Source organism: Mastacembelus armatus, chromosome 10 (assembly GCF_900324485.2).
Source record: "Mastacembelus armatus chromosome 10, fMasArm1.2, whole genome shotgun sequence".
In the NCBI taxonomy this organism is placed as follows: domain Eukaryota; kingdom Metazoa; phylum Chordata; class Actinopteri; order Synbranchiformes; family Mastacembelidae; genus Mastacembelus; species Mastacembelus armatus.
The window spans coordinates 10,470,953-10,495,104 of NC_046642.1; the positions used below are offsets into that span (position 1 = coordinate 10,470,953).

At 40.3% G+C, this 24,152-nt stretch overlaps 5 protein-coding genes and 1 non-coding gene across 11 annotated transcripts in view; 4 read left to right on the forward strand and 2 right to left on the reverse strand.

The window, feature by feature from the left end:
* The first annotated feature begins 450 nt into the window (after nucleotides 1-450).
* On the forward strand, nucleotides 451-1,900 carry rnaseh2c (ribonuclease H2, subunit C). The gene is made up of 5 exons (XM_026329710.1): nucleotides 451-535; nucleotides 799-960; nucleotides 1,051-1,163; nucleotides 1,314-1,433; nucleotides 1,637-1,900. Exons 2-5 carry the CDS (start codon nucleotides 807-809, stop codon nucleotides 1,658-1,660), a joined length of 411 nt encoding a protein of 136 aa, XP_026185495.1. The 5' UTR covers nucleotides 451-535; nucleotides 799-806; the 3' UTR covers nucleotides 1,661-1,900.
* Nucleotides 1,901-2,882: 982 nt separating this feature from the next.
* On the reverse strand, nucleotides 2,883-6,706 carry zbtb3 (zinc finger and BTB domain containing 3). Its single transcript, XM_026329702.2, has 3 exons — nucleotides 6,598-6,706; nucleotides 5,030-5,862; nucleotides 2,883-4,505 (listed from the first exon to the last, which is right to left on the reverse strand). Exons 2-3 carry the CDS (start codon nucleotides 5,857-5,859, stop codon nucleotides 3,410-3,412), a joined length of 1,926 nt encoding a protein of 641 aa, XP_026185487.1. The 5' UTR covers nucleotides 5,860-5,862; nucleotides 6,598-6,706; the 3' UTR covers nucleotides 2,883-3,409.
* On the forward strand, nucleotides 6,311-10,029 carry trpt1 (tRNA phosphotransferase 1). 2 transcript variants are annotated; one of them, XM_026329708.2, is made up of 7 exons: nucleotides 6,311-6,951; nucleotides 7,154-7,235; nucleotides 8,163-8,347; nucleotides 8,851-9,028; nucleotides 9,157-9,213; nucleotides 9,318-9,428; nucleotides 9,534-10,029. In XM_026329708.2, the coding sequence occupies exons 1-7, from the start codon at nucleotides 6,883-6,885 to the stop codon at nucleotides 9,554-9,556; spliced, it is 705 nt and encodes a 234-aa protein (XP_026185493.1). In that variant the 5' UTR covers nucleotides 6,311-6,882; the 3' UTR covers nucleotides 9,557-10,029. The 2 variants fall into 2 exon arrangements, with proteins under 2 accessions (XP_026185493.1, XP_026185494.1); XM_026329709.2 differs by having other exon boundaries at nucleotides 6,578-6,951; nucleotides 8,178-8,347.
* A 203-nt stretch (nucleotides 10,030-10,232) lies between these two features.
* On the reverse strand, nucleotides 10,233-21,381 carry fermt3b (FERM domain containing kindlin 3b). Of its 3 annotated transcripts, none has more exons than XM_026329696.2 (15): nucleotides 21,191-21,381; nucleotides 19,712-19,836; nucleotides 18,038-18,271; nucleotides 14,929-15,045; nucleotides 14,648-14,816; nucleotides 14,188-14,290; nucleotides 13,968-14,075; nucleotides 13,522-13,656; nucleotides 13,085-13,131; nucleotides 12,799-12,923; nucleotides 12,523-12,629; nucleotides 12,146-12,367; nucleotides 11,700-11,824; nucleotides 11,281-11,422; nucleotides 10,233-10,977 (listed from the first exon to the last, which is right to left on the reverse strand). In XM_026329696.2, the coding sequence occupies exons 2-15, from the start codon at nucleotides 19,833-19,835 to the stop codon at nucleotides 10,798-10,800; spliced, it is 1,938 nt and encodes a 645-aa protein (XP_026185481.1). In that variant the 5' UTR covers nucleotide 19,836; nucleotides 21,191-21,381; the 3' UTR covers nucleotides 10,233-10,797. The 3 variants fall into 3 exon arrangements, with proteins under 3 accessions (XP_026185481.1, XP_026185479.1, XP_026185480.1); XM_026329694.2 differs by having other exon boundaries at nucleotides 19,712-19,890; XM_026329695.2 differs by having other exon boundaries at nucleotides 19,712-19,957.
* Nucleotides 19,000-19,071, forward strand: trnaw-cca (transfer RNA tryptophan (anticodon CCA)). Its single transcript has one exon. It is a non-coding gene; the product is annotated as a tRNA-Trp (tRNA).
* A 1,072-nt stretch (nucleotides 21,382-22,453) lies between the features above and the next one.
* macrod1 (mono-ADP ribosylhydrolase 1) overlaps nucleotides 22,454-24,152 on the forward strand; it is a 101,712-nt gene continuing 100,013 nt past the window's right edge. The window contains exons 1-2 of one of the 3 annotated variants that reach the window (XM_026329705.2): nucleotides 22,454-22,971; nucleotides 23,632-23,730. In XM_026329705.2, coding sequence (XP_026185490.1) covers nucleotides 22,572-22,971; nucleotides 23,632-23,730 — 499 coding nt within the window. In that variant the 5' untranslated portion in view covers nucleotides 22,454-22,571. The remainder of the gene's footprint in view (nucleotides 22,972-23,631; nucleotides 23,731-24,152) is intronic. The other 2 variants (XM_026329704.2, XM_026329703.2) reach the window with 2 other exon arrangements.

Sequence of the window (24,152 nt, forward strand, 5' to 3'; positions counted from 1 at the left end):
GTTTTGGCATCTCTTAAGAAATGATTGATATATTGGCTTCTGTAGATGCTACAGATAATGTTCAGTATACTTCCACCTGCTTTACTGGAGGCCAATGTAGCAAACATATCAATTACACAAATATCAATTAAATGGGATGATAGCAGGATGGAATGGTAAAATACTGAAGGGTTGACAGGTATGGTTGGGTGATAAGCTCAGGAGCAGCCAGTATTTTGTGTTTATTCATTGTATCTTAAAGCCTAAACTGATGTTTTATCCATACTCACAAGTGAACATTCATATGCTGAACTGTGCATTTTGTTTTTGTGTCTGTTTTTTCTCCATTGCTGCTAAAAGTGCTACAAACACAGTGGACACAGCAAAGGAGGCAGAACAAAAGTGGCGCCATTCTCTGGAAGAGCAGGAAAAAAACCCGCCAAAATGTCTTAAAACGTAGAAGAAGACGTTCTCGTCCAATCACACGCAGCGATCGGGGCTTACCGGAAAAGATCTAATTTTATGCCTCGTTTTGGAAAATAGCTGTAAACAAAAGGTAAATTAATGTTGGCTTCGTATTCTCTCACAGCTAACTGAGTCTTTTAACATGCTTAAAAATGTTTAAGATAGATATTAACGAACTGACTGTGCAGTAATTACTGTTAGTAAGATTAATCCATCCAACGATCTGTTTTTTATAACTAAAACGACCTGACAGGATGATCTGGTTCATGTTCAACTTACAGTGTTTTTTAAAGTACAAATGAGAGTGTAACTTTGTTGTTGTTATATCTGTGTTTTGTTGTCTCCTGGCTTCAGGTTGCAGGATGTCCTGTAACACCAGCGTTATTAATATTCATGTATCGTCAGCGGCTCAGGCCCAGCGAGCTCCTGTCTACCTATTGCCCTGTGAGATAGAACACAGTGGACCGGCCCAGGTCTCACAATTCTTCACTTCTACCATAAAAGACCATAAATATGGTACTGGGGTATGGGAGCACCACGAATGTATGTATATCATCAGTTAATTGCATCAAATAAGATGTGTCTCATGAATTTTTCCTATTACAGAGAAGACAGTCTCATTCAGAGGCCGTGGGCTGAAGGGGCAGGAGCTGAACTGTCCACAGGGCTATACTGGCCTGGTGCTGAAAGAGATCAACAAGCCTGGCTCTGACCAAGAGGTAAACACCACTGATATCATTTTTTGCATCACATAACGATCTGTTGTATGCCAGTCTGCATCAGACTGCATGGGGCAGAAAATCATACAGTTGCATGGCTGAGGATTTTGTTACTTAGCCTACATGTTAATATATGTTTGTGAATTCCAGGACAGGACAGTAAGGGTATCGTCTGTGTTTGACAAAATGACCTACTGGAACCTGGAGACTCCTCCAAACTCTGATGATACGGTTGTGATGGCAATGGATTGGCCTGAGCTGGCTGAGGCGGTGAGTTTTGCAGCTGACTTTAAAGTCTGGTTTACCCAAATATAAGACAAGGCTGTGTCATGCAGTTTTGATAAGTTGAAATTTATGTGAAAATAGAGAAAAACAGCTACACTGACAATATTTCATTATTGTTTGAATGGCAATACAAGGACAAAGACAAACATAGATTTGTAGGTGGATATTGACATTTTGTCTCTTCACAGATCCATGGGCCAGTAGAAGACTGAACAGAAAGACAAGATGTCCTGATAATATGAAGTATGTTGGTGTCACTTCAGCGCGTTCAGAAATGATGTGTGTAATTATTTCAGTTTGCTAGTTAATTGCCACAGTCAGTAAAAACACTTACAAAATGCTAACCAGGTCTGTCTTACTTTTGCAGAGCAATGAATAACAGACAGTTTATATTTTTGTATATGTCTTTTGTAGGGAAATAAAGAAAAAATAAATATAATGTTTACTGACCAGCCTGTGTGTGCAATAAAACATTGCAGTATTTATACATATACATTGTTGTACTGAACAGGGTTTATTCACACAGTAACATTTAGATTTTGCACACTGACTACCTTCTAAACAATAACCGATTTAAATGTCCCTCAAAACGATACAACCTAAAATTCTTATGTGTGTATAGTAACACCACTATTACCGGTAATTCGTTTTTTATGTTGATACTGTAGCCCTAAAACTTGTAAAACAGTGCAGAACAACAAACTCCAGTGTCAAACAGTCATTCAGGCATATTTAGACAAAATTTAAACATTAAAAGAGAATGTAGACGTATTAAAGTGTACTCATACTGTGTATTTTGTCACAATACAGGAGAAGGACATTGGCACATTGGCAATAAGTTGAGCAAAACACATAAAGGCCAGATCATGAACTTGACTCATTCTTCATTCCCCACTTTCTCTGCCACCAAAATAAAGCCCCGTTGTTCATCATTTAGAGAATTCAAGTCAATTTGTATATGTCCCAATTTGATATGTCGGACATATACAAATTTTCCCACATATACATATTTTGAATAAACAAAATGTTCGCTTGTCTCATACTGAAATCTTCCTAATCAGAGGTTTTACTGTGCAGCTAAAGGAGATAAGGGGAGGACTGAAGAAGAGACAAGGTTGGAGAATGGCTGTTTGGCACAGCTGATTTTGTACTTCAAATATACTCTGCTTCTAATGTCAGAATTTGAGCAGGTACTTGCTACCATGTGAACAGCTCTGACAAAACACTAGACAGTACAATGTTACTACATTTACACCAGTCACTCTGAAAAAGGCAGTTTTACAAATTAATGTAACTGATCATCTTAAAAACAAGTTTTCCCTTGTGAGTTAAAATCACAAACACTAGGTGTAGGATGTCAAATGCCATTTAAAAATATTTTCATACATCTCATGATCCCTTCTTACAACAGTGATGATGTGATTAATTTTTTACGAATGTATGGATAAGTGACATTACAACAGTACAAACCTAAACTGTCAAATGCTTCCTAAATTTTTCAGAGTGGCACAATAGCACAATATGCAATCAGCTTTAGGATTCTAAGAAGATAATGTTCAGACGTAATCATAAAGTATGTTACTGAAGGCCAATATCACTAACACAGTGCTGGTGTTTACTCTTGTGTTTATGTACAGTATATTTCTGTACAAATATACAGACATATAAAGGATGAATACAAATAAGAATTATGTGGTTTTGGGTAGTGTTTAATTCTGAAAAATAAGATAAATTAAAAATTAACAGCAGATTAAATATCTATCAAAACCTGAAATGAAGACCATAAATTAAAGCATATTTTTAAAAGTGAACTTCAGAAAATGGAAAATTTAAAAGACCTGCAGCTACCATGCTCCTTACTTAGTTATTTAGCTTTAAAATCAGAATTAGTGTAAGGACATTAAGTTAAAGTTTAGGTATGTGTGTGTAAATATAGAAACATAACTCTTTCTGTTTGTGTGTTAGCTAAGAGGTGGGGGTGGGGGTGGGGGTGGGGGTGGCGGTGGCGGTTGTGGTGGTAGAGAGGGCTCCACATCTGCTTTGCTGCGTTTAGCTGGAAGTGTGTGGTCATGAGCTTTGCGAATGTGTCGGTACAGGTCACCTGACTGTGTGTAGCTTCGGTAACAGTAGCGGCACTCATAAGGGCGTTCTCGTGTGTGCACTATGGCGTGGCGCCTTAGTGTGTATGTACATGAGAAAGTCTTTCCACAAACTCCACATGTGGGGACGTCCTCTACAAAGTTTCCCATAGAGTCCTGGAAGTCCTGAAAGTAGGCAGGAGGGTCTGAGTGCTGCTGAGCTGTCAGCGGAATGAGGGAGGCAGCAAAGGAGGCACTGTCCTGGGATGAAGGGCCAGGGTTAGTGGAGGAGGATGGGGAGAGAGAATAAGAGTAGTCATTTGAATGGGAGGTCATTTGTAAAAGGCCTTGTGGGTGGGAAGACAAAAACTGAGAGCCGTTTAGCTCCTCCTCCTGGATGTCATCTTCAAACTCATCATCCACTTCCATCACTGGTTCTCGCTCTTTGCTATCATCATTCTCCTCCTCCACCTCTTCATCAGATATAACAATAGCCTCTACTTTTACTTTCACATTCTCTCCATCACTGTCATCTGTCCTCACTCTGCCAACAGGAGGATGAGAGCTTTTACTTTGACAAGGACGAGAAGCTTCTGTATCTGTGTCAGGGTGTGGAGTTTGGGTCTGATTAGTGTGGGAGTCTGAGCGGTGTAGTGACACAGTACTCTGAATTTGGATTTGGGGATGTGCACGCTGATGTGACGAGTGTGTTGGGTTGGCTTGTAAGTGTGAAGTGAGTGCTGAGGCTTGGATTAACATAATCATCTGCTGTCTTCCACCTGATGTACCTCTGTAGTCAGTCTCTGAGGGTTTCTTAACAGTGTTATTGTCATGTGGCAGTCGTAGTGTGTCCTGATGTAAGTTGGGGGAGACATTGGATTCTGACTGGGAGAGAGCAACAACTGATCGACCACCAGTCTGGCTCACTGGGACCAGAGAGGAAGAAGATGAGGATGAGGGCTGCTGGTTACTGCTGTGGCTGGTGAAAGATCGACAAAAGGAAGATATGTTTTAGTAACAAGTATGTAGAGGAACCATTTCCTTATTTATTCTATATACAGAGCCAAATGCACTTATAGTAATGGAATCCAACAAATGTTTTAATTTACACATTCGTTTCTATGAAGGATGTGGGGAAATTAGATTTTACTGTTATATATTGATGTCATAATCATGTCTGCTTGCATCTGATGTTGCATGTCAAGGTGCTGATTGACATATGGCTTAGTAACTACTTTACTTTAACTGTGGAAACAAAATTGTTGATCGTGATTTATATTATTAAAATATAGTCAAAATAATGCAGAAAATAAGCAAATAATAAAGGATGGATCATATATATATAATTTCTGAAAACGTGATTGAGTGAGTCATTTATGTCCTGTGCTTGTTGGAACATGGGTCATACTAAAAGTTTCAGGCTACCAACATTTTTACAGTACTAAATAAAGTAAATTATAATATGCTTGAACTATTTTTCCCAAAGTCTAGAAATTCTCATACCATGTTTCTGTGGTGCTGCAAGGGCTGCAGAGTGCAGACCCATCCCCCTGATTTCCAGTTCCTATCCTGGTGTGACTCCCAGAGACAGGGGCAGATTGGCCTCTGATGAGGCCCTGCACTAACTCTCCACCAGGGGGCAGAGGAGGGGCATCCATGCCTGGCTGGGTTGTATCAGCAAGGTCAGGACTAAGAGGAGTCTGAACTCGAGCCTCTGATGATCCCCCACCAGTCCGCCGCTCAGACTTCACTGACTCCAACTGACTCCTTTCCGACACTTTGCACACTGATGAGCGTGGCGCTTCTATGGTGGCTGAATTCAAGAGGTCTCCTACCATGGGCACTACAGGCTCGGTTCCACTGACACCTGCTCCCTCCCTGCCCGACTCTATTGCTTTTCTCACACCAGCGCTCTCTTCAGAGCGAGTGCTGTCTGCCTCAGCCAAAGGGCCTCGCCTCTGCAGTCGTCGCTTGCAAACTCTCACCACCTCGTTCATGTGCAGAAAGCTTGCAGCTGCCAATATGTCCTCCACAGGAGGAGACTCCTGCAGCTGCAGCACACCTTCATATACAAAATCCAACAGCAAGCCAAATGCAGCTGCTGTGACAATGTCGCTGTCGAGTGTGACAGAGCTGTTGGTGCTGTTTCCACCACTGGCCCCTGGAGAGTCAGAGTAGAACATATGGAAGAAAGGAGAGCAGGAAGCCAAAACAGCCCGATGAGCAACGAAGCGAGATGAGCCCACCAGGACGGTGCAGTCACAGAGGAAGCCACGCTGCCGCTGGGAACGCAGAGCTGACAGCAGCTGCTGGGAATGCTGAGGGAACTCCATCACCTGAGCAACAGAGGACAAAAATAAGAGAAAAAACAATACTGCACTATAACTATCACTATAATAAATCCCTACAAACAGCTCTATGGGCAGCTGCATAAAGTGTCTTAAATTTAAAAGATTTCATATTTAATGAATATAATAAGTTGAAGTAGATACACTATAACATATTATGTGTAAGTTATACTATATTAGTATTGAACTGTGAAAAAATGTACTTAATAGTTAAATAAACTCCACCTTTTTATGAAGGTCAAAAATACACACTGCCCCTTCTCTACCCACAGCTGATTACCTGGACCAGGTGTGTCCAAGATATCACCCCCCCCCGCTCATAACTAACGTAACGTTTCCATGGTGACCGGCCTGCCATCATCAGTCTTCGTCTGGGACCTGACGTCTAAATTTGTAAACTAACGCTAACTACTTAGAAACAGGACAGCCAGGGGTATACAGGTGACAAAAAAAAACTGCAAACGACCGGAAATACTGTTCAAAATGTTGAAGTTGTCCAAGAAGATTAAAAAAAAAAACAGGCAGTGACAGCTCATCTATGCTAACGTTAGTTAGCAAGGTTAGCTCAGCGTCAGTGTTAAATCCATCACGGGATCTCCAATGACCGCAGGTTTCTTTTTAGAAATATCGGCATGAGCTGTAATAAGTTACCGTGAGTCAGACAACACAAATCTTACACTGGGGCACCTCACGTTTTCGTGCATACGATGGATATTTGCTCACCTGCAGCTGCTGTCTGGGTGATGTTTTGTTCCAGGACAGAAACGCAGCTTTTCCTCTGTGGTGCCCGGCCAGCGCAGCTCCGCTCCGGCCGAAACAGCGCCGCCTCCGAGCGGACAGCGACGCTATTCAGGAAGTGGGAGCAAACTGCACGTTTGTTGACAGTGGTTTAGGGGGCGACGAGTGTGATCTTATGTGGTGTTTCACTGAATTAAACCAGTACATTTTATAGTACCATGTGCAACAGCTTCAGATCATGACCCAAGTGACTGAGCTTCCTGCATTTTAATGGAAAGCGGCAGAGGAGGAAGAGGAGGGAGAGGAAGGAGAGGAAGGAGAGGACACCGTGGTGGAAAGGTGATTATTATACATTGGGTTATTGCCCAAGTTTAAGTGTTCAGAGACATTGATTTTTGACTCACACCATGCTTGTGTTTTGGGTTAGAAGTAGTATCAGTAGCAGTAAGAATTGTTTGGAACAGTAAAGTGTATGTCCTATTTTTAAACTATGGCCGTATTTAGAGCTGAATTTGAGAATGAGTGACTTCTCCCCTACCAGGACAGAGATGTCAGCCTGTCTAAATCCATGTCTTATGCGCTTCGCCATGGAGCCAACCAGATGGACCTTGAAATGGGCACAGGTGAGCTGGCCATACATAGGTGTGGGTAACACAGGTGTCCCTTCACTGATGCTGTCACAGTTTGATGCAAAGCTTTGGTAGATTATTATATTTTTTCCATTGTAATATAACATCAGATTCCTTCCTATGACCACTCCTTTTTGGGTTTTTGTTTTGTAGCTCTGGTCTGATAAAGCTATGATATATTATGTTTTATTTTAATTCATCAGTTTTTCACTGAAGGCTTGGTGGTTAGCACAGTTGCCTCACAGCAAGAAGGCTCCTGGTTCAAAACCCATCAGGGCCCTTTCTGTGTGGAGTTTGCATGTTCTCCCTGTGCTTGTGTGGGTTTTCTCCAGGTACTCTGGTTTCCTCCCACAGTCCAAAAACATGTATGTCAGGTTGATTGGTGACTCTAAATTGCCCATAGGAGTGAGTGTGAGTGTGTGAGGTTGTTTGTCTCTATGTGGCCCTGTGATGGACTGGTGACTTGTCCAGGGTGTACCCCTGCCTTTCACCCAAAGAGAGCTGGGATAGGCTCCAGCAGATCCCTGTGACCTTAAATACAGATGATTCAGATGATGGATGGATGTTTTTTACTCAATTGGTTTTTGACAAAGTCTTTACTTTTGAACTTTTTTACTTTGTGTGTGGCACAGACACAAACATATAACTTGACACTTTTGCATTAAATTCTTTAATGAACTTTGGATAAAAAAAACATACTCAACCTATCTAAGAAGACCAAAGTGCACTCCAACAAAACTTACATTGATTATATGACATGATTTTCTGTTTTGCTGAAGTCATCAGATTTCTTATATTTATAGTTTAGATTTCTTACATCTGTATTCTAAGTTGTAAATGTACCTCACTGCAGCATGTAGTACAAAGTTGTGAGTCCAAAAGAGAAAATACACCCTGGAAGTGTTACCATAGTCATAACAGCTCTAACCCACATAGATGGCTTCCTGTTTGTCGAGGAACTCCTGGCTCACCCACAGTTCCGCTCATACACGTTGGAAGACGTTGAGAGAGTCGTGGCCGCAAATGACAAGCAACGCTTTAAACTCCGTTTCCACCCAGAGGATGGTCGCCTGCAGATTCGAGCCAATCAGGGGCATACAGTGCAGGTATGCAGAGCAGTAACCATAAAGTGCCTGCATTTCTGATAGGAAGCAGAGGCACCTGCAAACTAAAACCAAACAGCAACACCGAGAATGCAGAAATGGTGTGATAGATGTATGTATGGTTGAGTTCCACCAGTTGCAAACAAATATAATAATATATATAATAATAGAAACATCTACACCTTTAAAATATGAATCAAAATCTAATTTTCAAATGGAATAGACTGTTAATTTTCTAACAGTCACATTAAAAAAAATATATAATTTCAACCCCCTAAAATAAATGTTCTCAGTGTTGGTGAAAGTCCAAAAAGACACTGGGAAATGGCACCAACTCATATGCATCTTCAGGTTTGACTGTGTTTAATTGATTATAATGTTGTTCCTTGGTAAAAGATGCATTCTTTGTATAGATTGACACATTAGTTAAAGATGAAGAATGTACAAATGCCCACTGGCAATTCATGCTCTCAGTTTCTCTAATGCTGTGTTAATGCTGGTTCCAGGTAATGGATTTAGAACTGAAACCGGTCCTGGCTGGTTCTCCAGACTGCCCTGCTGAGGCTGTTCATGGTTCCTACCTTCGCAACTGGAGCTCCATCCAGCAGCAGGGCTTGAGCCGCATGAAGAGGACACACATCCACCTGGCATCAGGCCTGCCAGGGGAGGATGGCGTTATCAGTGGTACACTGTGTGTGTGTGTGTGTGTGTGTGTGTGCGTGCACATGCGTGTGTGTGTGCGTGCGTCTGTGTGTGACAGTGAAGTCAACTGAACATTTGGAAGTAGATTATGTGAGTCATTTTCTCACCAGGCATGAGGAAAGACTGTGATCTGGCTGTATTTGTTGATGTCCCTAAAGCTCTTGCTGGTAAGATTATCTGTTAGTTATTGCTACCCAGTGTGCTCAGTTTGGTTTATATGTTTAGGCACATGCTTCTCTTACACGTTTTATCTGTGTGTCTGACTGTACAGATGGTATTGAGTTCTTCTGGTCAGAAAATGGTGTGTTGTTGACAGCAGGCGATGCAGAGGGGAAACTACTCCCTAAATACTTCAGCCGAGCCTTAAGACTGAGACCCACAAGTAAGAAAAACTAAGATATGGATGTTACATTGTTTTATTTTACAATATAGATTTAGGGTCATCATTTATTTATTAAGTGAGGTCATTGTTTGTTCTCTGTTTTAGGGAGCATCCTGCCTCTGCAGTAACAGAAGTGGGTCCTGGTTTGTCATTGGTCATAGCAGGACTCACCTGACCGTGTAAGCTTCCCATGGATGGGTGATGCTTGTCCGAGTTTCCTTGGTAACAGTGGTTGATTGACAGGAGCTTCCCAGGAGGTTTTGTCAGCAGAAAAAAACAAAATGGAACTAAATTTGTAAACTTTTCATTTCTATGTCATTACTGAAAAAATCAAAATGGCTTTAGGGAAGCATGCTATACATTTATGTATTGATTTAACTAGCTTATGCTGGCTAATTTGTAAGTGCAGAGGCTTTGTTTTCTCTATTGCATTGTTAGTGCTAAATAAACTATGGCACCCATTGACTGCCAAGATAATTTCACTAAGCAGTTGTAAAGTATATAACCCTGGTTATAGACACATTGACTACTGCCAACAACCAGCCAGGACTTTCGATGAAAAAAACATTTGGAGACAATAAATGTGTGGTTTGCAACGTGACAAGCAGAGGATGCAGACACTGTGGTTTTAGTTAACGGACCGCGATAACTGTTTCTTGCAAGATACGGACGGACACACACGCAAACACATTGTGAGGGGTAGATAATTGTTTGGAAGCTTCCTGTGTAAGAAACAGAATTTACCACCATATGTCATGACCATAAGGAGTGTAGACAACAGAGAATGAAAAGTGAATTGCTGTATTTAAATTAGTAAATGTTTGTTTGTTTATTCATAACTCTATGTGGTAAGCATTTCATATTGGCATGGATTTTATACTCCCATTGTTTTTGATTCTTGGCTCTAATAACAATGTGGCTGCTATAATGTGCCGTTAATTTCTAACAAAAGTCTAAGTGAGAATGAGACTACAGCTCTGGAAGAAGCAAGGGTATGCTCCAGTGAAACACTAGATATCATGAGGTGGAAAAGAAATTAGATGCTCGCTGATCCAGATGTTGGTTTTATATTTCACGATTGTCCGTCCTGCTGATTCTGGACCAGTCCACAGTCCATCCTGAAGGAACATGGAGGTCAGCTTGAAGATCACTTAAGTAGCTTATGAGTAACAATGTGTGTGGGTGTGTTGAAGTATCAAAGGCTAGTTAAGAACTTGGATGGACTGAATGAGGTGGGTTGTAACACATGCATGCAATTTAACAGAACATGAAATTCTATGCCACATGGCTTTCCACTATTGAGACACACAGGAGATCTGATGCCAGCTGTGAAGTTTTGTTTTGTTTTCTGCTTTTGTGTGTTTTAGTCTTAGAGGGCTTCATGACCACCAGTCAGCTTGTGGAAGAGCTCCTCGTTGAGCGTATCACTCTTCTCCCGACTGCGTGTCAACATGAAAATGTAGCCTCCAATAAACTCATGAACGATTTTGCAGTCGGCAGTCACACAGCTAAAGGCAATGTTGACATTCCCTTCAAACTCAATGGCCATCTGGAAGGGCAGAAACACACATCCACGAGGAGAGAACAAGCAGACAATAAATTATTGGTTGTTTTCAAAGTTCTTCTCTAAAGAATAACTCCTTATTTTATGACTAGTGTTCATAAGTTATTCATTTCACTGCCAATCACAATAAGTATAGTTTTAGAAATTTTTAGTGTGTAGCTAAATTCATGCTTGGTTTATAGGAATCTGACTAAAGGCTTACTTCAGTCAGATTCACTTGTTTTGACCTTGTGTTATCACATGAGGTTTGATATATTCCGTGACCAGTCATAAGGGTATAGGTCTGACCTGTCGTATGTCCCAGTTGACATTCCACTGCTTCATGTTGTTGTAGCGCCAAGTCTTTACCACATCACCTACCCCCAGGTCAATTCGGATTAGGCGGTTGGGGGCAATGCCCAGTACCTCATCTTTTCGGCTACCCTTGAACCTGTTGGGTAAAAAAGTCCTTGAGCCTTCTTTGTTTCAAAATGGTGCAAACAAAAGAGACAATATTTGAGCCTTCAAGATGCTGTGTCAATTCGCTGGTTTGTAGCCCTGCTGGATTACACTTATCATTTCCATGTTTCCCACCCATATTACAAAACAAATGTACAGTACTATTTTAAAAATTCATCTGCAGAATTGTGTCTAGCAATTAGTAATCAGCACAACAAGCAACAATGCAGTAAATTATGAAAACTTTTAACTGAAATTTTAAATTTGACCTGACAACAACATATGCGAGTCCAAAGTCAGGGAGAGCCTGCCAGATCTGCAGGAAGCGCATCACCGCATCTGTCAGTGAGAGTTGAGCCACGTTCTGGTATGCATCCAGGATACGAGGGGTCAGCTGGAGCAGCAAGCACAGGGTAAAAGATGAGATATAATCACATTTTTGCTTCTGTAGGCACAAACTGGAGAGTTTTAAGTTGCAGAAATATTCAGTTTGCTTATTAGTGGAAAATCAATACTACTGCCATAAAAAATGATTAAGTTCATTTCAGCTGGTAATTTCCACTATATAGTATCAATAAATGAGTGGTATGATTCAGTAATCCTGGTAGTTGAAGCTACTACTGCCTACTGAAAATATCATAAGACCTCACATCTATTTTTTATTTTTTGAGTGTGTGTGTCTGTGTACAAATTCCCTCTATTCTGCAGCTCCTACCTGTTTGGCTTTGTACTTTTTATGGTAACGTGGTGATACCAGGCTGTGAGTATCGATGCTTTCATCATTAGCAGGTGTGTTGCCATGGGAACCAGGGCTGGACTTTTGCATAGCTAGGAAGGAGCTGATGCTCCGTATCTCACTCTGGAAACTGCTGTCTGCTAGACTTTTGCCTTTAGAGGCCAATCGACATGCAGCCATCCACTGCGCATACTGATGCTCCTGGAGGGCAAGAGACAAAGATACAGTGCAGGTAGAAAGAGAGAAAGAGAGCGAGAGAGAGAAAGAGTGAGTGACTGACTGGTGGGACTCACCTTTCTGTCAGAGAGGTGAGTGAGATAAAGATAGAGGTGTTTAATGTATTTGTGTGGCCTCACATTTTCACAGCGCAGATAGACCTCATTCATGCCCTCAGGTGCTGGAATCAGAAGTTTGATGAGGAACTTCTGTGCAGATATGTTAACGTCTGGAGCCACCTCACATCCTGTGTGCAGGACAAATATCAAAGCAGCAATTAACGCTGGATGTTACGCAGATGTTGCAAAATAATTACTGCTGGTCATTAATTCAGAAACACTTGATGTTCTGTTGATAACTGCGTAGGGGACATAGGGGACAAATGACATATTAGTGTAAAATACAGCATTCAGTACCTTTGAGGTTTATCTGTTGGATGGGTTCTCCAATACTCTCCTCTTTGCTCTTGAAATAAGAGATGGAGGTATCCTGGAACTTGAACCAGTACTGCTTGTATCCCTTCAGTGTCAGCCTCTTTGGCCTGAAACATACATTCACACAGTTCAGTTTCACCAGAACAGTAAAATCTTATTTTCAGTGTTATCTATATTTTGTTATCTGTATTAATGGATTAAAAGTGGAACACGTGGTTGCATTTCAAATAAAACTGAGAGGACTGAGTGGTTGAAAAACAAATCTCACCTGAATAATTTCAGATAATCATTGAGTTCTGGTGCAGTCATATTTTCCTGTATGAAAAACAAAGATTTTTTTCAGTGGAAATCTTTTTTTTTTTTCACCAGTCAACAGAAACATACAATTGTTGTTGGGGTTATTTTTTGTTCTTTCTATTCCCTATTACATCTTAAGATTCAAACAGAACTGTATTTGGGGTTTCAGTTCTAACAGAGACAAGGAAGTAAATACTGTCAGCATACAGTCTGGGCTGTTTTAAACATCAGACAATATTGAGAAATCAGCAGCTGTCTGATTAAATGGCTAAGCTTTTAGCCATTGCTGCTAACCTTAAGCCGGTGTTTACTGTCTACTACTTCAGTCAGAATAAAGTTAAAGCACCGACACAGGCCCGACACTTAGCAGGCTAGCTGTGACAGTCATGTACACCCTATGTGTCTGACCAGCATCTCGGACGCCGAGCTGCTCTCTCCCTCCATCTTGACCTCCAGGGACTGCAGGGCTGACTCCAGGTCGTCCATGGCTGCACTGGAGCTCAGCATCTGGGGCTCCGACTGAGACACTTTACTGATGTGGTACTAGGTAAGTTTGAACATAAGAGAAGAGCGTAACAAATGTTCAATTAATTACTGGGTGTTTTAGGAGACAATAACAATAAAAATGTACTTGTTGCTACCTGTATCATTGTGGAAAGTGGGTATAGGACGCTAAAGAATGGCTGCTACTTGTACTATCTGGATACTTAAATCAGTTTGTGAATTAAAGCAATTTATTGTTACTGTAAATAGGGATTGTGTTCAAATTGATTTAAGTGATATTTAAGTGTGACATAAGAAAACTGACCAAGTCCCATAATATTTGCGTTACTGTTGAAAAATGGTGTTTCTACCTGTAGAGCTCCAAACAGCATCATCTCCTCCTCGGTGCAGTCGATGTCCTCCAGCAGGATGGCCCAGCGAGCCTGCTCGTACAGCAGGGTCAGACGTACGACGTCATACTGCAGGGCCAGAGGAAGGAAAGAGAAGGTGGAGGCCAAAGAAGAGATGTAATGCCAACCACAAAAACATACATGCACTGAATATAAAAACTACATGTACACAAACACACACCTTGGGATCTATGTCATAGAAGGTGAGGTATTTGAAGCGAAGCCAGACCCTGTCATTTTCCTGGATGCCCTGCTGCATTAAACAGCGAGATGAGTCCAACCACCTGAGAGAGAAACAGGAGCTCAGCATTAAATCTGGTTTGAACTTTGATCATCTTTAAGTGAAAATAACAGATTTAAAAGATTAACCCAACAGGCCACCTATATAGTCTAGTCTGCACAAACGCTTGTTTTCCTAAGGGTTCAATTGTGACATTGTCACAGAAAAGAGGCTTTCAAGAATTCTTAAATGTATAATTTGTTTAAACAGTGTTAAAACTGTGGGAATGTTGAACTTCAAATTTGTTTATCTTGAAAGCCGCTAGTCTGTTCCTCTAAGGTTTCACAGACATATATTGAGTTGGTAAGACTAACATAAAAGAGGGGTTTAGTATCCAAGTACGGGAAGTCTGTAGTCATACCTGCCATTGATGTGAGCCTTGTCCACTACGCTGGCTGGGCGGTACTGCTTGGCTATGACCTCTGGGGCGGGGAGAGGCTGAGTCACTGACAGCATCTTGTAGATGTTCTCCATCTGAGGGGTGTCGGCAAAGTGAGCCGGCATGCCGTTGTACAGGCAGGGCCGAGATACTGCAGTAGAAGCGGGAGTTGAGAGGTTACAGTCAAATATTAATAAGTTATTTTTTTAATTCAAGTGACCTCTCTTCATAATTAATCTTTGAATGAAGTGTGATGAGAGTACCCGAGGAGAGGGGCACCTCGGTCAGGTCATAAATCTCCTCAGCCAAGTCCTTATCTTTCTTCTTCTTTTTCTCCTCCACTGGGCGAAGGAGGGAGAGCTCCTCAGGGTGCCGAATGTCTTTGGAGGAAACAGAGAGGTGGGGTTTGATTTCTTGGCTCAGAGAACTAGGCCATCAAGCGCCATTAAACAGTAATAATTTGTAACTGTGCAGTTACAAGTTATTAACAAGTCTATTTTTATCAGCTGGTAGGTCATTTTAAATAAATTAGATAAGCAACTCCATCCTGAGTTATACATACATCAGTTTTTAGAATCAGCAAATATAAAGTTACATACAAAAGTTTAGTGAAATTATGTTTTGTTAATTTTTGAAGTAGCAAACAAATCAATACCAATACCTGCAGGAAACAGATCATAAATGAGCCTTTATTCAAATGTTGAAGCCGTTTTACTTTTTATTTCATGAAATAAAAAGAAAAAAATTGTATATGTGCAAAAGTTCAGGTGCTATACTAAGTCAGTTCTTTAACATAAGCCTGATTTGTTAATTATATGTGAACAAGACTGAGAGAGAAAGACAAAGTACTTGCTAACAACTTTAACCCCTCACTCCAGTGTCTGATTTGTCAGCTGATAGGTGGAACAGCTGTTAGGGTGTATTGGTAGTGTGTGTCTCCAGATCAGACGGCTGCATGTTCGAATCATGTCAGGGCCAAAGAGTTTGTTTATTATGAGGCTCTTCTATGTACAACATGTTATGTGGGACTTGCCAAACACAGAAAAATCCACACTGAGTGGAACACAAAGGGGTTAAATGGACTCAGGTTTTATCAAGCAAACCTTGATACAGATGTTGAAAGGATTATAAGACTGTAGAAGCTACTGTTGTTTTTGTTTAACTAGTGGACCCACTTATGACTAAAGTTGACTCTGGTGCAATGGTAGTGAGTTTGACTCCAGAGCAGAAGGTTGTGTATTTGAATGATGTCAGGGTCAATGTTTTTATATGACAGCAGGTGTTTGATATCTACAGCTCAGCCCACTTAAAAGCCATTAAATCTGATGTCTCTTTGTGACAACACTCTGTGGTGCAGTGATACTTCAATGGACAAACAGAAAAGCCGATTGATGACAAGTTTACCCCTCTCTCCAGTGTTTGGCTTGTCAACTCATTCTTTCTCAGTGTGTGTTATGGTTGATATGTTTACTTCGTTGTGGAAAATCTCTGTATGTTGAGCTCAGCGGTACTCTACAGGAGGAATTATCTATCAAGTATCAGCAAACAAACATTTGAAAGCTGATAAATTATCCAAATGCCAGGACCTGAGACCTGAGCTGATTACTGGACCTTGTTAAATCTGTGTGACTAACAATGTGGTACAATGGCAGCATGTCTGCGTTCATGTCACAATGTCTCACAAATGCATCATGAGCTGGTATAAGGTTGCCAAGGGTAGGCAATGTGTGATGGTAAAACTGGATTTATAATAGAGATTTCTAGGTAGGGCTTTGCTCTAAGCTGATTCATAGACCTGACAAAAATCAATGACTGTCAATTGGACAAAGCTCTGCCTATAACCTGTTGTACCAGTATCTGCTTTGCCAGTTTTCTAGTGGATGAAACGTACACAGTGGCACCATGCTGTGTCCAAATCCTGATGAGAAGATTGTGTGTTCAAATCATATCAGGGTCAAAATAGTTCCCTCTCATGAGGATCCTGTACGTGTGGCTTACTAACCAAAGGCAAAGGTTAAGTGGACTGAGGCCTTTACTAACAAACCTTCACATAGATGTTTACAACATTTTAAGAGTCTGTAGAAGCTACTGTTGCTTTAGTTGACCAGTGGACATCTTTTTACTTGTCCAGTGGACTCTGTGGTGCAATGGTAATGTGTTTGACTCCAGATCAGAAGGTTGAATGTCCAAATCCTCTGTTACTGTGTGCAAATCAACTGTACATATATAATATTATTGTTCAGGAAGGTATAATGTCAATATACATTACATCTGTTTAGTTTAAAGCAAGATATTATATTATTTTTGTGTTTTTACTCTCAAAGGAGTACTGATTGGCTATATTTTGCTTCAACAATGGCTCTTTACACTTTTCAAAGTGATATTACATTTCAGTAGTGATTTAAACAGTCCAACAGTTCAATTTCTGCTGTAGGAAACACACATGCAAATAATTTAGCACGAGATGCTGCACCGTGTTATTTTGTGTTTTTGTGTTTTTGCTCATCTTTATTCTGAGGGGAACTGAGCTGTTTCATGTATCAGATACAGGATCACAGGAGACCAAAGTCCCTATCCTGTACGGCTGCTAACTGCCAGTAAAACCATGAAATAAACAATAAATAAATCCACTGGGAATAATGGGGCTAATGCAATGACTCACTAACTAAAAGAAACATTTTTATTTGTTTTTAAGTAGGATGTATTGTTAAGGACTCCAATTTTCCTCTGCTCTCTAAGTGTATGTTGAAGTGTATCCTTTGTTTTTATCCATGAGGGATTTACTGAAACAGAAGTTGATCCTTCTGTGTGTCAGTTCCCTGCAACTTGCTACAAATCAGCGCTTTTTTACATCTCTAGCTCTGCTCCTTCTAAGCTGCTTTTCTACCGACAGATTTCATTATTTCCCCGCCTTCTGCTGCTTTTCAAACCCTCCATACTCTGCTGTTACCTCCTGGGGATTTCTGGTGAGGAATTAAGTTCAAGAAATGCCAAATTTAGATGAAATGAAAGCATGAAGCAGATGGTGAAGGTCTTGTTTTCTGGCAATGGTGTGTGTGTGTGTGTGTGTGTATATGTGTTGTTACAGCCAATTAGGCTAAAACATATTAATGAGACACTTTTACACATTTCAAAGAATAATTAGGCTGTGAAAAGCTATTAGACTGTGAGAACTTGCAATCAACAAGATGGTTGAGAAGGAGAGGTGAGAAAACGAGCAGTTATGGATGGAAAACTCAGTTTAGTCAATATTTTATATATAAAAAAGGAGTTAATGTGTTGTTTTGTTTTTAACATAAATTATTATATAAGTAATAATTTAGTGAACGCATGATTTCATATGTTTGGCAGAGGAAGGACAGAAATACTTACTGATCATTCTGCAGATACCGATCACTGTCTGGAAGACTGGGCTGGAGAAGCAGGCTCGGAGCCTCAGGGTCATGCCGTTGGGCAGACCCAGCCTCAGGGGCTTGTGTTGGGGCATGAAGAGCAGCCGGGCATCGGCGTGGATGCCATACTTCTCCAGAGTCCAGGCTGTCCGCAGTAGCCACTGCTGTTTCTGCTCCCACCACAGTGCATGGTCTGACCAGTCACGTTTTATCTCTGCAGAGGACAGACACAAAACACCCTCAAAACAGGCTACCATTGCTGATAAATGAGATTACTGAATGACACTAAACTATGAATCATTTTAAATCTTCATTGAACTTTGGATATTTTATCATCTCAAGAAGTCCAAAGTGGTTCCCGAACTGGACAGGTGGAATATTATAATAAGAGGTTGTGTGTTCAAATCACGTCACAGCCAGGTTCTTCTTGGGAACATTTCCACATTTACAACACAACATTCACCCACATATCTACACTTAGCTCATACAGTCAAGTATAATAGCGACAGCTCATCTTTTCATAGACAAATCCATTTAACTGCACCTGTTGATCTATACAGAGAGTCAGTGCCTAACCTCAGTGATCTCAATGTGATGGACAAAATACCTCTCAGTATAACACTATATGTTGTATTAGATTGCATTCAGGTGTACCTAATAGACTGACAACTGTGAATAGGTACTGCTTACCTTTCCATACATAGACATATACAAAAGGATTTTGTGCAGATTAAATACATAGTATTTTCTTAGTGTCTTCTTTCTTCTGTAAGGAGTAGTGTAAGGGATTAATCTACATTCTGAAATGTGGACTGAAGGATAGGCTAAGTGGACTGAAGCTTTACCTAACAAACATAGGTCCAGTATAAATGTTTATATCATCACAGGGCTCCATAAGAGTTCTCTGATGTTCAACAGTGCTTGAAGATGCGGTTTCAAGTGGACTCTGTGGCGCAATGGTAGCGTGTCTGACTCCAGTTCAGAAGGTTGCATGTTCAAATCATGTCAGGGTCAGTTTTCATGTATTCAACACCCATAAACTGTTTTACAATAGACATACATGATACATTACATCGGTCAAACATGTGCTTCACTCACAGGGTAAAGCATTCTTTGCCTCAGTCTCCAAGCATCCTTAATAAAATTTGCCACCATAAAAGATTCATTTTCAAAAATCCAGCTCAAAATATCACTATCCTGTAACAAAAACAAGCCTGGCTTTGTCAAAGAAACATTATCAAACATACACTTTCTTAAGGTTACTACATCAGAAGATTGGTGTAGATAATGGATAGATGGATGGATTTCTCATCTCAAATAAGTTGATTACAATTAAAGTGATTAAGTTAATGGAAAGAACAGACTAATGTAAATGTTTTAAATGTGACATGACCACTTTAAGGTCCTCAGATGTGTAAAATAAAATATTTGCTTGTTTGTGCGTCTCAAGATCAGAAAGCAGCAAGAAAAACAACCAAGTATATCATGTGCATGCAAAATGAAGACATTGTGTTAAGGCAAATCCATATTATAAAGTGTTATCTAAACAGTGTGAATTATTCCATATCTATGCATAGTTTATACCCATTTTTAGTCTGTGCTGTGAGATTAGACAGAGGCTGAGACAAACAGAAGCAGACAGGCAGTGACCTACGTGTCTTTTCCACCAGCTTAAGGATGACCCCTCCGACATGGAGCTCAGAGGTCACACTGAGGGTTACAGGTGGAGCATCAGGCCCCAGGTCCTCCACTGTGACCGACAGGTCCCACGCCGCCATACTGGGAGAAAGAGAGGAAGAGAGAGAGAGAAAGGGAGAGAGGCAGGAGACAAGCCTGAAAGAGAACAGCAGACAGAGCAGGAAGGGAAAAGAAAGAATAGGGGGTAAACAGACACATAAGACTGAAAATGAGAATGAAGAAGAAAAGAGATTCAATAACCTTGTCAAATGGCAATAAAAGGCTGCTCAGCAAATGCTCTATAAATTATTTATTAGGTGACAAATGTAACTTTTGTGTTTTTGATTAGTGCAAATATGTGACAGCTCAGACAAAAGAGCCAAGGACAAGAAGAAGATGAATAAGACCTATAATTAATCACTACAGCGAGGCTGCTCTATTTGTTTTCTCCCACATTGATTAAACTGCTAACACCGTCTCTACTGCCTGACATGAGAAATGTTTAGACATATCGTGATGCCAAATTCAATGATTTAACAATTATTATTTAAGACACTTGAACATTTCACAATTTAGAAATTCAACGATAAACTTTCTAAAACACAACCATAATATTACATTACTAAAACATGAATGTTTTAGTAGAACTATATATTAATGCTTAATCTACTATTTCGTATGAGTGGACTAAACATGCATTTGTAATTCATTTTAAGTTAAAAAAAAAACAAAGGTTGCTGTGAAAGGTTGAGTTACATGTATAATAAGCTAAAAACTTTAAAAAGTGAAAATGTTAAATAAGACAAAAAGAGGATGGAGGATTTGCTAAACATAATTCAGACAATCAACTGGGCGAAGAAGAAAAAAACACTTTGTTTCAATATCACATGATACTGAGTTAGAAACTTAAACACACTGGATGAGTGAGTTAAATCTGACACGTCCAGTTTGCTGAAAACTTCCTGTTTCTGACTTGAACTATCACCATGGACGCACACTTCTGCTTTTGACCCACCCAAGGCGAAATCTTCATCCAATGCACAATCAGTCGCCTAGATGTGTGTCAAAGTGTGAACAATATATGTCAATAATAGAAAATTTAAAAATGTGTGTGTTTCTATCTGTATAATCAAATAGTATTAGTGCCGCCAATGATATGATATCAAATAGATGAGTGTGCCTGTAGAGCTCTACATCTCTTTTGGAGGCCTAGACTTTAATTTATCTGAATGTTACCAAATGTACATTCTAATCTGTGTTTAGTTTATTTCTTAAATTACATTTTATGGAGTGATGTGACCTAATAAATTAAGCCAGATCTGCATTTTAATGGAGAAACCTCACACATTCACACGCTGTTCTAACTCTTTCTCTCTGTCTTTAAGCTTTCTCTTTTCTTTCATGCTGTCTCACACACACACACACACATACACACACACACTTTAAAAGATATTACCGTCAGTTTCCTCTGTCCAAGGTTTTGAGAAATAGAAAGTGGGGGATTCCTGTCCCTCTGTCAAATCTCTCAAGTTTCCCAGGTGAAATTTTCTGTGAAATTTTTTTTGCAGCAGTTTCACCTCTCTTGGTTGGGCGGGTTGTGGTCTATGCAGCTATGTCTGTACTGCTTGTGTCATTTCTGTCAAAAAAGGCTTGTTCCTTTTTTTTTGTCAGTTTCCGCCAGGCGGAAATGTGAAAGGGCTCAGTTTGACAGGCAGGGTTAGCAATGCATATGCATATGTAGGAGAATAGATATGAGATGTTGAATGGACATTGATGCTCCCTTGTCTTTACTGGAGAAATTGAAGCACTACATTAGACAGATTAGTGATCATATTTTATGTTGCTACATCAGAGTCATTTTTGGGTGTCCATCATAAATTTTATTAGCTGCTTTTATTAAAAGGGCAAATATTTAGCTATGAGAGCCAACAACTAGAGAACACCATTCTAAAAAATGGCAATGCCCTACTATATAATATAAATAATAATAATAATTTGATTTATTTAAAACAAATACACATGTCCTGTCTCACGAGTCCATTTGTTTTATATGGAGTAAATATTTCACCTTCTAATTATGATGTACCTTCAGCGAGCTACAAATATTTTTATTTTTTATTCTTATTTATTATTTTTTTAGTTAAATTGGACAATCTGCTAAATCCGCTAGGGGGCGCCTTCCTAAAGTATATTGCATTCATGGACGCTTTTCATACAGAATCTGCTAATTGGGCAATATAGGAAAAAGTATTAACTACGTTATTTTTCACCAAAATTATGTGATATGTATCTTTGAATTACAGCACAGTGTATTTGGACTCGCAATAGCCGAGAAATCTTGTAGAATCCGTGATGACATAAATTATTTACTAGTATTTGACTATTTGTTTAGTCAGCCAGTGTTTCCTGTCTTGTGATACCCGGATTTCCGACAGTCATGAAGGCGGCATAAGATTGCGGTTGGGTTTCGGCTTTCCTATGTTATCTGAGTCGGGGTACACACAAGGTTTGCAGTCGACGTGAAAGGATAAACAGAGGTACGCGTCTCACAGTACAGCGTGCCCTTTTCATGGTAGTATCGTTTTTGAAAGAAATACCAGCAGGGGGCACCACATTGACGCGTACTGACCCCTTTTAAAGGCTGACATTTACTGACAGCCACTGGGTACCCCCTGTAGATGGTACACTCCACCCGTTAACATCCAAAACAGAAACGGCACGTGACTCAGGCTAAAGACGCGTGTTCGTACTGAAAACGAAAGCGTGAGGTTCACGCTGGGCTCTGCAGAAACTCGACCCGACAGTCCCCTCGGTGTCACTTAGGCACGGCACTGCAAATGTCAGCTCTATTTTCAAATGTCACAGCTCTTCCGCGCACCACTGGCCCTCTGGCCCGTGTTCGTGCTGACTTACAGGGTGCCGGTGTCAAATTCAAACACATTTTAACCTCTGGTGGGCCTTGGCTGGAAGGGAAGCCAGCAACAAGTCCTGTCCGCGGCCATATTAACGCTGCCCTCCGAGTTGACAAGTTGTCAACAACAGCACTTTGGAGGTCCAGCCAGGGAAACGGTTCCTCCTCGCCCCGAGGGAGTAGAGGCTGGCTGGGCAAAGTCGCCCTTGGTGCCGCGTTTGGAGTTGGCACAGTCGCACTGGTCCAGTCTTTCCACACCGGGACCCTGGCCGCCATGGCCTTTAAAGTCGACCTCAACTCCGCTAAAGAATGGAAGAAGACCAAGGGTGAGACTGCTGACGAACCAAACCCAGAGGATTTTAAATTGGCTGCTGAGTGCAGCGCTGTCACATTACCCCAAACAGCTCTTAGTCACTGGTTTATACATGGAGTCTAGTTTTAAAAACTCAAACTATTACCTGGATTTCTTACATCAAAACACTCCAAGCATTTGTCTTATGTAATATTAAAGCAGAGCTGCAATACTATAATCTTGAATTAACTGTCAATATATTAGCCAAATATTTGGCCTTTTTTAACCTAATGAACCAGCAATTTAACAGAAATCATGATCAACTGATCAGTCAACAACTAACCACCAAAAACAGTTTGTAAGTCCATAAGTCCATGGAATATTTCACATTCATTCAGTCTTTATGTACTAGTACAAGCTAAACATTTTTTTGTTAAATTTTGTATAAATTACTAAATTACTATAATCTGAGATTATGCTACAGACTTTGGATTTCTGAAGGAAGTTTGCTGTTCACTAGGTTATTGTTTCTTGTGTTATTTTGTCCTATTCCTCTTTAATTCTCTTTAGTTAGATATGCCCAACTACAGTACCATGTTTCTCTGTTCTTTTACATGATTAAATATCTAACAAAATATCTATTTTATAACTACCTTATGTTCTGTTTACTCTCTGGCTCCGTTGTTTCTGGCAGATTTCTTGCTGTCTCTGTCTGTGGAGGAGAGGCGTCAGTATTACAGGACTGACAGCACTGAGTCACTGGACAAAATCCCAGTGTGGACTCCAACTGCAGGTCAGACGCCCAACATCATCAGTCACAGTATTGGAACCTTCTGCAAGGACAGAAACAGTGTTTAAGGCTCATCAGATATTTCACCATATTACTTTGTAGAAATAGAAAGTTGCACAGCAACCACATCACCCATGAGCAACATAAGAGTTGGAAAGAAATTTGCATGCAAGATATATGCAATATGTGACATATTTGTATACGTTTCTGATATACACAAGTTGACAATATGAAGCACATAAACAGAAAAAGAGAGACATTCAGACATTTAGTGTATTACTATTATTGCATATCAAACTCTTCAATAAAGACATTTTTTCAAGCAGAGTTCTACCAAATGTCTTTACTGTGTTAAGCAAAAAAGTTTTATATGCATTTTTACATTTACTAAAGGGAACTATTGTTTCTCAGTTTGTGTATACAAT